At 44.6% G+C, this 12,357-nt stretch overlaps 1 protein-coding gene across 2 annotated transcripts in view; it reads left to right on the plus strand.

The window, feature by feature from the left end:
- slc12a5a (solute carrier family 12 member 5a) overlaps nucleotides 1-12,357 on the plus strand; it is a 125,937-nt gene that overhangs the window by 50,247 nt on the left and 63,333 nt on the right. For both annotated transcript variants that reach the window (XM_069677958.1, XM_069677959.1), the window contains exons 2-3: nucleotides 8,145-8,245; nucleotides 8,841-8,978. In XM_069677958.1, coding sequence (XP_069534059.1) covers nucleotides 8,145-8,245; nucleotides 8,841-8,978 — 239 coding nt within the window. The remainder of the gene's footprint in view (nucleotides 1-8,144; nucleotides 8,246-8,840; nucleotides 8,979-12,357) is intronic.

Raw genomic sequence — 12,357 nt, forward strand, 5'->3', positions numbered from 1 at the left:
TGGTGAAGGCCTCACCTGAGCGACTCCGAACTGTTCATCATCGCTCACCCTCCCCCCTCTCTCTCCTTCACTTGTTTCACTGTTTCTCAGTGACACAAATAAGGATAAGAAATCAACAAATAATAACAAGCAAAAAAAATGAAAAGTGCTTTTATTGAGAGAGAGAGGACAGTGTTGTAAACGGGGGAGGAGAGGGTGGGGGATGATGCGCAGACAGGGGTCTAGGTTGGGCCACCGTATCAAGGACAGCAGCCTCTCTGCATGAGACGATGTAACCGCTGAGCTAAACCGGCGCCCAAAAAGTCGTTATTTAATATCATCTTTGAACTTTATTGAATTTTTATAATATGATCATGTCGCGTTATCATACTTACTTCATACTTTATCGATCCCGAGGGAAATTCAGGCATTCAGTAGCTTAGAAGACATAATCAGTTACACATCAGTAAACTAGAATTACCGATTAACTTATAAAACTATCTGCAAACAACCCATGGTGGCATAATCTGCAACCCTGCAATATAAAAGCATGTTATTGATCCCGTAAAGATAGAACGCAGCATCACAGAGTTACCAGGACGGATGCACAGATGATTACGTGTGTGCTGCATACATGCAAACATTATAACTCATCAAAACTAAAGAACAGAAATAGTCACAAATAAAGTGATGAGAGAAGAAAGCTGCAGTAACGTTTATATACAAATAATGATCTTATTTATATGGCTACAACAGTTTTCATGTGAATATCTGACGTCGGACTTCCTGCGCCCTCCGTGATCCTTCTGATGTGAAACTGACAGCTCGGACATGTGGGTCAATTTCTGGGCAAACTCTTTTTTTTTTATTCCCGTGTTGGAATTAGAAAAATGGATATGTTTGGGTCCATGATAAATCCTGATTTGACTGGAATTTAGATTAAAGTGACCTTAATCCTTCACCTGACTCCACCCAGCATCTCCACTGCCATGCCTGCAAGCTCAGACAGACAGACAGACAGAGATGAGGCAGTGATGGCATTGATTGCCAGACATGAATTGATGTGTCACTGTGGTGACATTCGGAGGAGACGAGAGAATCAGCGAGTGAACTTGTGACCCGCTCGGCTTTGGCGATGCACCAAGGAACAATGGCGAGGAACGCAGCCAGAAAATCCAACTCTGTCTTTTTTTAATTGTTTGTTTCCGTCCCACTAATTCCATTTAAATTCCTCACGAAGCGTTTCTCTCTGGATACAAACGAAATGTGTCTGCGAGCGCACACACTCACTGTTTACTCCACTGTGAGTCTCACTAACTAAGAGGATGCTGGTCTATATTTACTTTCATACATGAAGTATGTGGATACGTTATTTTTCGAGCATCTCCAGAGTAGTTTCATATTTCATGCGTCCTTTTTTCCACATCAAGTGGCTGAAATCCAGCCAGACTAAGGTTAATTGGCCGGAGCCGCTCTGCTGCTGCTGCTGCACAACACCATGAGTGGGGTCCGAGCCAAACATATGGGCCACCATATACATACACAAACACACACAAACACACATCAGGTCAACAAGTGCCCCTGAGCCTCTGCTGACTCAGCTCCTCAAGAATCAACATCTAGTGCTTCGGCTTCTTCCCTCAAAGTCGGTCCACAGAGAGAGATAACATTATGGCACACAGCAAAGAGAGAGAGAGAGAGATGGACTGTGAGTGTAAAGAGAGAGAGAGATAACAATGACGGTCGCCACCTAACCACAGTACAAGGAGGATCAATAAAACAAAGTCAAATAGTACTCAGTAGTAATCCTCTGTGGCTCTGTTCAAAGATCTGTTAGAGAACTGTGATGTGTCCGAGTGAGAGCAGCGGGCCGGGCCTCCTCTCATCTGTACTAAAAGTTCTATTTACACTCCAACACTGGCGGTGTCCTGACTCCCGCTGAACATCATACTCACAGATCACAGAGAGCAGAGACTACAGAGAGACGCAGAGGACACCAGCGGGGCCGCTTCCCATCCAGGTTATAGGTCTAAAGACAGTATGCACTCGTACACAGACTGAGACTCTGACTGTCCTCAGACCACATGATTAACATCATTTAATGTGTGCTGCTGTGCTAGTAGAGCACATTATGTTGCACAGTACATAAAGCATTAAAGTCCTTTATAAGAACAGCTAAATGGATGACTGTAACTGGTAAATTGACTACACTTGAGGTGCACTCAAGGTGCTTTACAACACATGTCGCATTCACCCTTCGGCACACATTTATACACTAAGATAGTGATCAGAATCAGAAATACTTTATTGATCCCCGGGGACGTCGGGACTGTGATGGGCTGCACACGCAGTCAAGGCTACTGAGAAACTCATCATTCACACACTGAAGGCCTTTGGGAGGAGGGTATTGAACCGCCAACCTTCTGATTGCAGGGCAACCCACTTCACCCCTGAGCCACAGCCACCCCAAAAAGTCAAATTAAGGGCGTTTTCACATTAGGTACGATTGCTTCGTGCCGTACCTGAGTACGGTTGCCCCCCCTCTCCTCTCCTCCGCCGGTCAGCTTTCACATGAATAATTTCCTTCCGTACCCGAGTACAGCCTGCGGTAGGACTCCGCAGCAGAAGGTGGCGCTAATGCACCTCAAAAATAAGGAGAAGAAGAAGAAGAGTATCATCAACTACGGAACATCGTTTATGTTGTCGCTCCAGTGTCAAAAAGCGAGTGAATCGCTCTGTGCCTATTAGAACGACCCTCTCACCTACGCTCCTACGGTATCAGCCCTGTCCCTGTCATTAAAACATTTCCACATTTTAGTCTTTACTTTTAGTCAAAACGTTGAATGTCAGGAGATTATCTGTAAGGTAAATGAACGATGTAGACACCGCATCTAAAGATTACTTTTCATCATCACTTCTCATGTAAACATCCTGACTGACGCAGACAGCAGATGATCGCTCCTTGTTGTGCAGAAGAGGCGTCAAATGATGCATAAAACTGCCCTTTTTCTGTGAGCGTGCACAGAGCCTGAAGCCTGAATTAACAGAGAAAGTTCATAAGCACCTTTGTGATACCTGTTACCCGGGTACAGGAATGCACTGATTGTATTTTGACAGATTAGATGCACAGTGGTGGAATATATCCGACAGCTCACACCAACATTTTAGTCTGGTCTCGTTAACGAAAACAAAACATCTGTCGTGAGAGGTTTTATTATCAACAATCAATATTTAGCTCGTCAACGTCTTGTCTTCATGATGGAAAAATGATCGTTGACGAACAGTTTCCGTCATTATTTTCGATATTGAAATTAACTCTGCATCACAGCTCTTCTGTCGATGTTGGAAGGTCATTAGATGCATGTTGGGAAATCCAAAGTATCCAAGGGCCAAAGTTGAACAGCATTAGAAATGAAGGCCTGTGTGCATGTTCTTCTCCCCTGCTATAAACAAAGCACCGTTACAAACATGGAAGTTGCACAGTAAATACACGCTCTGTACATAATCTCTTGGCACGACACCACCTTGCTCATAAATCCCTGCGCTTTAACTTTCAGGATGTTAAAACTTTTCCTGTGAACTGTTGATGGAAATAGACGGAGAGAAGAGCGGAGACTCCGTGTTTTTGTTTTGCGGAGGATTTGGGAGACGACAGCATGCTCAGTGAGCAGTAAAGCTCTGGATTCTGACCATAGATAGGAGAGGCTTTGATAGTGAGAGCCATTGTTGGAGCGATCCCATCAGATTGAAGGAGGATAAGCTGCTCGGGGGAAGCGGCCAGAGCAAAACTCTTTCAGGCGCTGTCATTTCTCCAGAAAGGGGGGATCCATCACTCCTTTGATGATGGAGTTTTAATTATTAGACGATGGGGAGAAATGGGCCGTGGCGAGATAAGTGATGGGATAGAGAAAGTTGTCTTTTGGGCATTAGCCCTGCAGATATACAACAGTGTGTAAGTGTGTGTGTTTGTGTGTGTGTGTGTGTTCTCAATAAGATCACTTATTATCCCTTTGATCCTTTAAGAAGTGCTCTGTGTGTGTGTGTTAATGTGTGTATGCGCTTTGATACTTCAAACACTCATTCACTATTCCAGCATGATAAACAGTCTGTTGTGATCTGAAGGAAATGAAGACGTGAGACATAAATGAATGTTTTATTACCGTCACTGACAGGTGTGGTCACCATTATCTCCTCTCACTTTCATCAGCTGACTATAAACGTCCAAACAAGCTCATGCAGGTTTGCAGCAGGGATGCACCAATCAGTGTTCTTCAGTCATGACGTGATACTGAGTACTGATCCGATGTGTGACTGACTGTGTGGAAGAGACTGGAGTCATCCTTTATATGTAAGGCAACATCAGGTTGCTCTCAGGGTCACTGGCTTAGCTCGGTGGGTAGAGCAGGCGCCCCTTACGTGCGTCATTCCCGACTCTCTTCTCCCAACATTTCCTGTCTCTCTTCAGCTGTTCTGTCAATAAAGGCAAAAACAAATTGCCCCCAAAAAAAGAAGTTGCTCTCGTAAATTTTGTTTAAAAAAAAAATGGACGGATGCTCTCATGTTGGACTTTGCTGCTCCTTAGACCACTTAAGTGGTAATCTTGAATATTTTTATAATAAATAAATCTGTTAAGTCTCTATCTATCGCCGATTGAGGTCACACAGAGCCTATGGCCCACTGATGAAAGCCTTTGCATTTGCAGTATCACAGACTGGGTGTCTGTGGCGACTTCAAGCGGCACCCCAGTTAGTGACGCGTTTTCCATCAGCCAGCAGTGGTTGGTCTGCCAGAGAGGGTAGCCGGAGCTAAGCGGCTGCTTTTCCGCTCTCTGCAAGTGTTGCGAGTAAACAGTAATCTACTACGGCTGAACAAACAAAGAAAAGATGGATGACTACAGATACAACTTCAACAAGAAGTGAAAATCCAAAGAAGAAGAAACAAACTCGACGCTCAGATGAAGGAAACAGTCTGAAAAGGAAAGCGACCGTCAGCCAGGAAAATCAAGAGTTACAACCGGAGCCAACCGTGGACGTCACACATGCAGCACTGTCTGGATATCTGGGAAGTGTGCTCCCGCAATGACCGTTTATCGCCATCGGTGGCGCCAAAGAGGATGAAAGCGAGATCTTCAAGATTACCACTTTTTTTACATTCACCCTCACCTATGCAAAGACTGGAGCAGCTGGGGATCAAATCGCAAACCTTCCAATTGAGAGACAACCCACTTTTTCCTCTGAGCCACAGCTGCCCGTTTGTGTTGTCTGACCAAGAGTCCAAAACCCAAACAGTTAGATTCGCAATATACTCAAGCAAGGACAAGGCTGCACAAGAGCTACAAGTTCTAATGTGTGTGTGTGTGTGTGTGTGTGTGTGTGTGTGTGTGTGTGTGTGTGTGTGTGTGTGTGTGTGTGTGTGTGTGTGTGTGTGTGTGTGTATGTTTGCATACACTAGTGCTTACTGTGCTCGTAGATGTTCATCTCATCAAGCCTGATATTATTTGTTTCCACATCAAAGTGAATTGCTTTGGTGTGTGTTTATTATGATCACATTATGGTCCTCGTGTGTTCTATCGTCCGTCTCTGGATTTTATGGAGGTTTTATGTCCGGAGCAGTGGACCGAGCAAATTTCCCCGTGTGGGACAATAAAGCTGAACTGAATGTGTTTCCGCGGAGGCATGTAGCGCTCTTATCTTCACGTGGTTTGAAGAGGTAAAACAGTCTGAATAATCCTTCCCTCTTAACGGTTGTGTGTGTTTAAAGCTGCAGGTCAAACTGAAGCTTTTACATCCTGCAGCCGGAGACAGACGTGTGTCTCCCTCTTCCCTCTCCCGCCTCTCCCTCTGCGGGTTCCCATTTCAGGTCCGGCTGCCACGTCTTTGTCTGTGTGAGCGCGCATCTCTCTCCCTGTCACTTTTCGCTCTCACCCCATCTATCTGTGTCTCTCTCCATCTTCTCCTCGTTCTCTTCCCATCCATCTCTTTGTATTAACATCTCCTCTACCCGCTTCTTTTTTCGTGCCCCGAATTTTCATGCGCGGCCTCCTTTTTTCTCAGCGTCCCCGTCTGAGTGGCCCTCTTGCTCCGTCTCTGTAGAACAGTGTGCCGGCTGTGAGCGGTGCCCCGACGTCATGGCACATGTCTGCAGCATCCCGGCTATAAATAACCCCGGCCTCGCGGTGCTCGGTCCAAGACAGGACGGAGAGCCAGAGGGAGAGCAATCTGCTGTCTCCCTCAAGAGATGCTCGAGGGGGAAGGTGAAAATAAGACCATCGCTACCGAGACCTTGATTGAACTTGGTGAAGAAAGTGATTCTGAATTAAATTATTTTACTATCAAGAGCAAATGTGTGGTCAGGACGCTGTTCAGGTACTAGAATAATCCAACACGTAGAGCTCAAAACCTTTAGATTAATGGATGCACGTGTTGCAGCAGTCTTAGCTGACTGGGTGAGAGTCGAACTTGCAGCAACTGCATCGGGGACTGCAGCCTCTGTATACGAGACACCTGCTCTACCGTCTCAGCTAAACCAGCGCCCCGACAGAGCTTTTCTTAACCTGTTGAATCTAAGTCTATGCTCAACACAACTATGAAGGTGAACAGAGATTCAGCCCAAGCCGACCAATTACAGTCTCCCATGATAGCGTCGTTATTTGTACCTGTATCCCTCAGGGGGCATACCAGTGACAGCAGGCCCCCCCGTGTACCCACAGAGACACCACAGGTATCTGAAAGGGAAACACAATTAGGTTGTTGTGTTTCTAGCAGCGGCAGAGGCAGAGATATTTCTTACCTGGGTTACTTGTGTTACAAAAAGCACCTGCAGTTCTGACCTGGTAAAAATCCCCAAAGGTTACAGCATCTAAAAAACCCCAATTCATCACAACTAATGAAGCAAGAAATACATGTGACTGCAGATGCTTCACCAAGTCCTCTGGACGGCAAAGCCATATCTGACATACTTCTTAAAGTTTTAAAGAGGGGGTATTATGATGTTTCATATTCTAAGTTTCAGATCTGTAGGTAAAAGTATGTTGGAGTGATCCCCAGGCTTCTCAGCTCAGTCTGCAGGCTGCTGTGAACGCAGCCTCAGCAGGCTTCGGCGAGCTAGCCAATCAGAAGAAAGTAAGATTTCTTAAAGGGACAGAGCTGACTGAGTCGTTTCAGGCGGAGGCTGTAAGAGTGAAATATGAAGCTTTAAATGAGCATAATACCCCCCTTTAATGTATCCAGACAGATGTTCTGGTTGTGCGTATGATAGAAGGCGGTTTTATTTGCCTTTGTGAGGTCTGTGCTCTCTCTGTGCCCTTCTAGTTACTTATACAGATTTCCTTTATCAGCTGATAACGTCAAACATGGTCGACTTGCTCTCTGTTGTCACTTTTGTCCTTGTCCTTTGTTCTTGTGGTCTTTTACTCCCAGAGAAACATGAGGTGTTATCCTTTCTAATTTTTGCACATCGCAGGAGTGATGCTGGAGAAATGCATCGACCAGCGCCTGATGTTGTTTGTAATCCATCTCGAAACCTCAATTGGTAATCAATGCACCTGTCAATGATCTCGTAGCATACTCGATCGATGGATCTTCCCCTCGCTTCCAGCACTGTTTGTTTTAAAGATCTGTTTGTGCCCGAGCTTTGCCTTGTGCCTTCCACTGTGAACTTGTAGGCAGATGCTCGTCGGTGGAGTCGTGATGCCTCCAGCGAGCTGTCACCTTGATAACATCACACTCTTTCTACCGTCGTGTGTTTGCAGGGCACGAAGCTGCAGCGGACACTCGAACATGTCTTTACATTAGCACTCAAACTTGTGATTTTCATTTGTCAGTGTAGCGAAAAACTGATTGAGATGTTCCAGTTAGCTCTCCTCCCGTGGCCATATGGAATATATAGAGCTGCACATACTGTGATTGCACACTCCATTAGTTATGGTTCTGTTTCTCTGCATTTCTGACTCTGGGCGCTTTGTAGAACCAAGAACACTCTCCTCCTCTCTTGGCAGACGTTGCTATAGTTTTAGTTTCTTCTCTTTCTTTGCTTCAACAACAAATTAATGCATAATTAATGTCCTTAAAAGACGTCTTTCTGGCTCGTGCGCTATGCTTTTATGTTGAAGTCTTTGTGAGACGTTATTCCAGTCCAGTCTAAAAGTGTGTGTCTGTTTCTTCCAGGTGACAGTAACCCAAAGGAGAGCAGCCCCTTCATCAACAGCAGTGATGCCGCTGTCGAGAAGAGCCAGCAGTATGACGGCAAGAACATGGCCTTGTTTGAGGTGAGGTCCACTTTTCTGCACACGCTGATTTTTTCTTTAAAGCGCACAATCAGGCGTGATCAGAAGAAACAGGATGCACTCGTTCTCACAGCTCCGTGATTGAATAGGTTCTGTGACATCGATTAATGAGGGTAATTACTCTGTGAAGGGCACGCGAAGGGCACTTCAGGTTACTGCAAGGAAATCTCGCACTGATACAGGAAGGGACTTCACCGAGGCGAATCGCCACAGCTCTGCACAACTGTATTTACATTGTGCTCTCGGCGGGATTCCTAGATTAAACAAGAGAACGAAAACAAAAGCGGAGAATGAACAATTGACTGTGTCAGCACTTTCTTTTGTTCCCAGCTGGATTTGAATTTGCAGAAGATGTATAGCACAGTGCCTGGAATGGTGACTTATGAACAGTGATCTGAGGAAACTCTCCCCATGTACAGCACTAAGTATAGTCTTAAAGTATTCCCCCAATATAGCATCAGTGTCACACTACCACAGCCGTACTAGAAATGTCGCTTACAGCTTTTATAGTACTGCAATTTTCCTTTAAAATCTTTGTGAAAAGTTCTGACTGAAACCTTCCTGTGTGTCCCCGCAGGAGGAGATGGACACCAGCCCCATGGTGTCGTCTCTCCTCAGCAGCCTGGCCAACTACTCCAACCTGCCCCAAGGAAGCAAGGAGCACGAGGAGGCCGAGAACAACGAGGCCGAGTCATCGCGCAAGAAACCCGTCAAGGTATGTGACAAAATCTACAAGATACACAAGAGTACATGCTTACATATACACTGTAAACAGGACTCTTCTATATTGTGGAGTAAAGACAGTTTGACTCACTTTGGGTTCATTTATTATACGTGTTTGGCTGAAGCTGCAGGTTATGTTATGGTAAGTGGAATATCAATCCCCAAACAGTGAAAATCCAGTTTAACCTCGTAAACATCTCCATGTGGTGTTCTTCATGTGCTACGAGACACATCAGGGACAACATCAGCATCATCTCCATGGCTGGGCCTGTCTGCTGTTAAACTGCAGTGTACCAAGGACAGGCTGAACAACACGTTTTCAGATTGGCAGGTTTGAGACGTCACATACCTAAGGAGCCAATCCCGTTAACGGACGGGGTGATGCTATGCGTATCATTATGTGTAACCTATGGCAACCACTTTGGTGATGCTTGAGCCAGCTCTAACCATCATCGGAATGTTTGCAAACTGACTGCTAACGTTACTACTACTGATTACTACATTTAAAGCTAGCTAAGTTTCAACACATTTTGTTTTCACGGCAGAGGGGAAATTTGCATAATAGGCGGGGCCTATGCAGATTTAGGAATTTTTAATGAGGGAGAAGGAGGAGATGCCTCAAGGGGATTAGACACAATTTATTATTTCCAGCAGAGAATTTTATATGTCTCAAAACACGACTGGAGCTGCTCAGAAACAAACAGAAACAAGTTATCTCTTTAAAATGGGCTTCAAATACGATCATAAACCCCTTCATGGTAAATGTTGGTATTAGAAAACCAAACCTAATTTTTTTCTTCAAATAAAAAAAAAAGCAAATGATTTATTCTTTTGCTTTCAAACACCAATATAAGTTTACAATTCTGAAAAGAATGCATATTTTCTTACTATGGTGAGGGGAATTCTCCTCTTGAAGATAATTTGCTGAAGAACTGACAAACCCAGTGTTATGAATCAAGTCTCAAGTACACACATTTTCAGTTCCTCACCCCATGACCTTAAAAACACCCCCCCAAACGGTGCTCACACACAAAAGTTTGTGACTCATTAAACAGATTTCATTGTAAACTAAATTGCCCCCCATATAAGTCTACATTTAAGGAAGTTGCCCCCTTTAATGATCCCTGGAAAACGCAGCAGCAGCGTATTTGCATTTTGTCCCCATATTTTTCTCACCTCTCTGTCACCTAAACGTTTTATGAGCTGCGTTCACATCAGGATGACTAAATTTACTGTATAACTACAGTAATCTGTCTACTTTATAGCAGCAATCATGACACTTTCTTGATGCATCAGGATGCACGAGGGCGAAAAAAATACATGATCCATATTTCTACTGAAAATCAATGAAAACACATGATTAACTTCAAATGTGCTGCGTTAAACACAAATACATTAACGATTTTTTGTGTGTGATTGTGCATAATAATTCCTATAATGCTGCTGAGGTGTTCATTATCTATTTACAAACACTTTAATATGATTAAAGTGTGCTTTAAAGCAGCGTATTGTTAGATGCTGCAGAGGAGTCTTCATGCTGCTGCAGCTCCAGCCTGACACAGCCCAGATTTATGACTACAATAAAAATAATAATGTTACGATGATAGGCGACGATGTGTGCAGAAAAAAGGGGTTTTAGTTATGAAAAATGATGCCTTCTAAAACAAATCACTACAATCAGTGCATCAGTGTGACGCAGTGTGCGCAGATAAATCACTGCTTCCTGTAGATTTCCACCGGACAGCTAGTTCACCTGAGGAGGGGTTGTTAAGCTTGTTGCTAAGGCACGGTCATTAATGTTACTAAATATAGACTCGTACTTTCTGTTGGATTACATCACGAGTCTCTTACCAGCAGAGTTTTTGATTGTTTTGTTAACACACTCGCTGGAGAGGAAGAAAAACTCCACCAGTTTCAGAGCGTGTCAATCATTCTCTGTTGATATTATAAATCCCCTGTTCGTGTTACTGGATTGCATCTTAAATGCCACTCACTAATGAGTTCCTTCCACATCATCCCCTGGTATTCTCTGCTGCTGGGTGTTGAGATGCCGGCAGGAAGGAGTTTATTTTCCAGGCGTCTTTTTTCCTCTCTCTCTCTCTCTCGTTCTCAGCACTTGATAGGCAGACAGGCAGCTACATTATTAATCCTGTGGGGAAACGGTGGTTTTAGCAGGAAGGCGAGATGTGACATTGCAGAGACGCTGATAATGATGACGATAATGCTCGTAATGAAAGAAGTCATCCCGAGTGAGTGTGACGGGCGGATTCCCATCATTCCCATCTGTTTTACAGTGACTTTGAAAACACTGCAACTCCAGCCAGAGACCGTGTGAGGTAAAACACAGTTTAGACATTTTGAGTGGCTGCAGCAGTGACAGGTTGACAGCTCGTCTCTGACCTTTGACCCCGTCTGTTTCACTCAGACAGGTTTTGCTTTTTGTTTCTCACCTTGAAGTAAATTACTGATCTTGGATGCCAGTGTACGGATGTGATACACTGTCTGCTCTCCCTCTGTGAATCAGACAGGTCAGGTAGCAGACCATCAGTGAAGAAAGCCGCGTTGATTTCTCCATATACGTCTATTTTAAACAATGTATAATGACCTACACCAATCTGTCGAATATGGTTGCTCGGTCTGCGGCCCTAAGCGAACTGGTTCAGGCACGCAACTCGAGCTAACCTACAAACACTTGGCGCTCTATTTAAGCTGCAGGATTTCCGCTCTCCCCCTCTGCTCTGTCAATGCCCCCACTGCCCTGCACCAGTACTGCACTCATATACTTTCAGCCCCATCTCCACCCCAGCATCCACCTGCAGGCTCCGGCTATAGGGGGGGTTTAAGATATGATCTCATCACTAGAGAGATTACTGTTTACTCGCAACACTTGCAGAGAGCGGAAAAGCAGCCGCTTAGCTCCGCCTACCCTCTCTGGCAGACCAACCACTGCTGGCTGATGGAGAACGCGTCACTAACTGGGCGCCGCCACAGACACCCAGTACATAATAATACTATATACTGCAAATGCAAAGGCTTTCATCAGTGGGCCATGGGCTGACTTAACAGACATTTTTATTATTACTTGAACTGATGAGTCATACTTCAGGCATCTCTTAACCTTTCCTGCTGCTTCCAGAAGTCACAGCTTTGACAGGCTAAACTAATATGGAGAACATTGTTCCCACTTATTTTCAACCTCTTGACATTTGATTGCGAACACGTTAGCATGTTGACATTAGCATTAGCTCAAAGCAGAGCCTCACAGTCCTGCTAACATGGCTCCTCTGCTTGTTAAAAACCCAACTAAACAATCTCAATGACAAAAGACCAAACTGCGCTTAATGTTGAAGCTTCATTTGACAACTGGATTT

Source organism: Semicossyphus pulcher, unplaced genomic scaffold (assembly GCF_022749685.1).
Source record: "Semicossyphus pulcher isolate SPU_LCO1_2020_fin unplaced genomic scaffold, fSemPul1.0.p SCAF_3, whole genome shotgun sequence".
In the NCBI taxonomy this organism is placed as follows: Eukaryota; Metazoa; Chordata; class Actinopteri; order Labriformes; family Labridae; genus Semicossyphus; species Semicossyphus pulcher.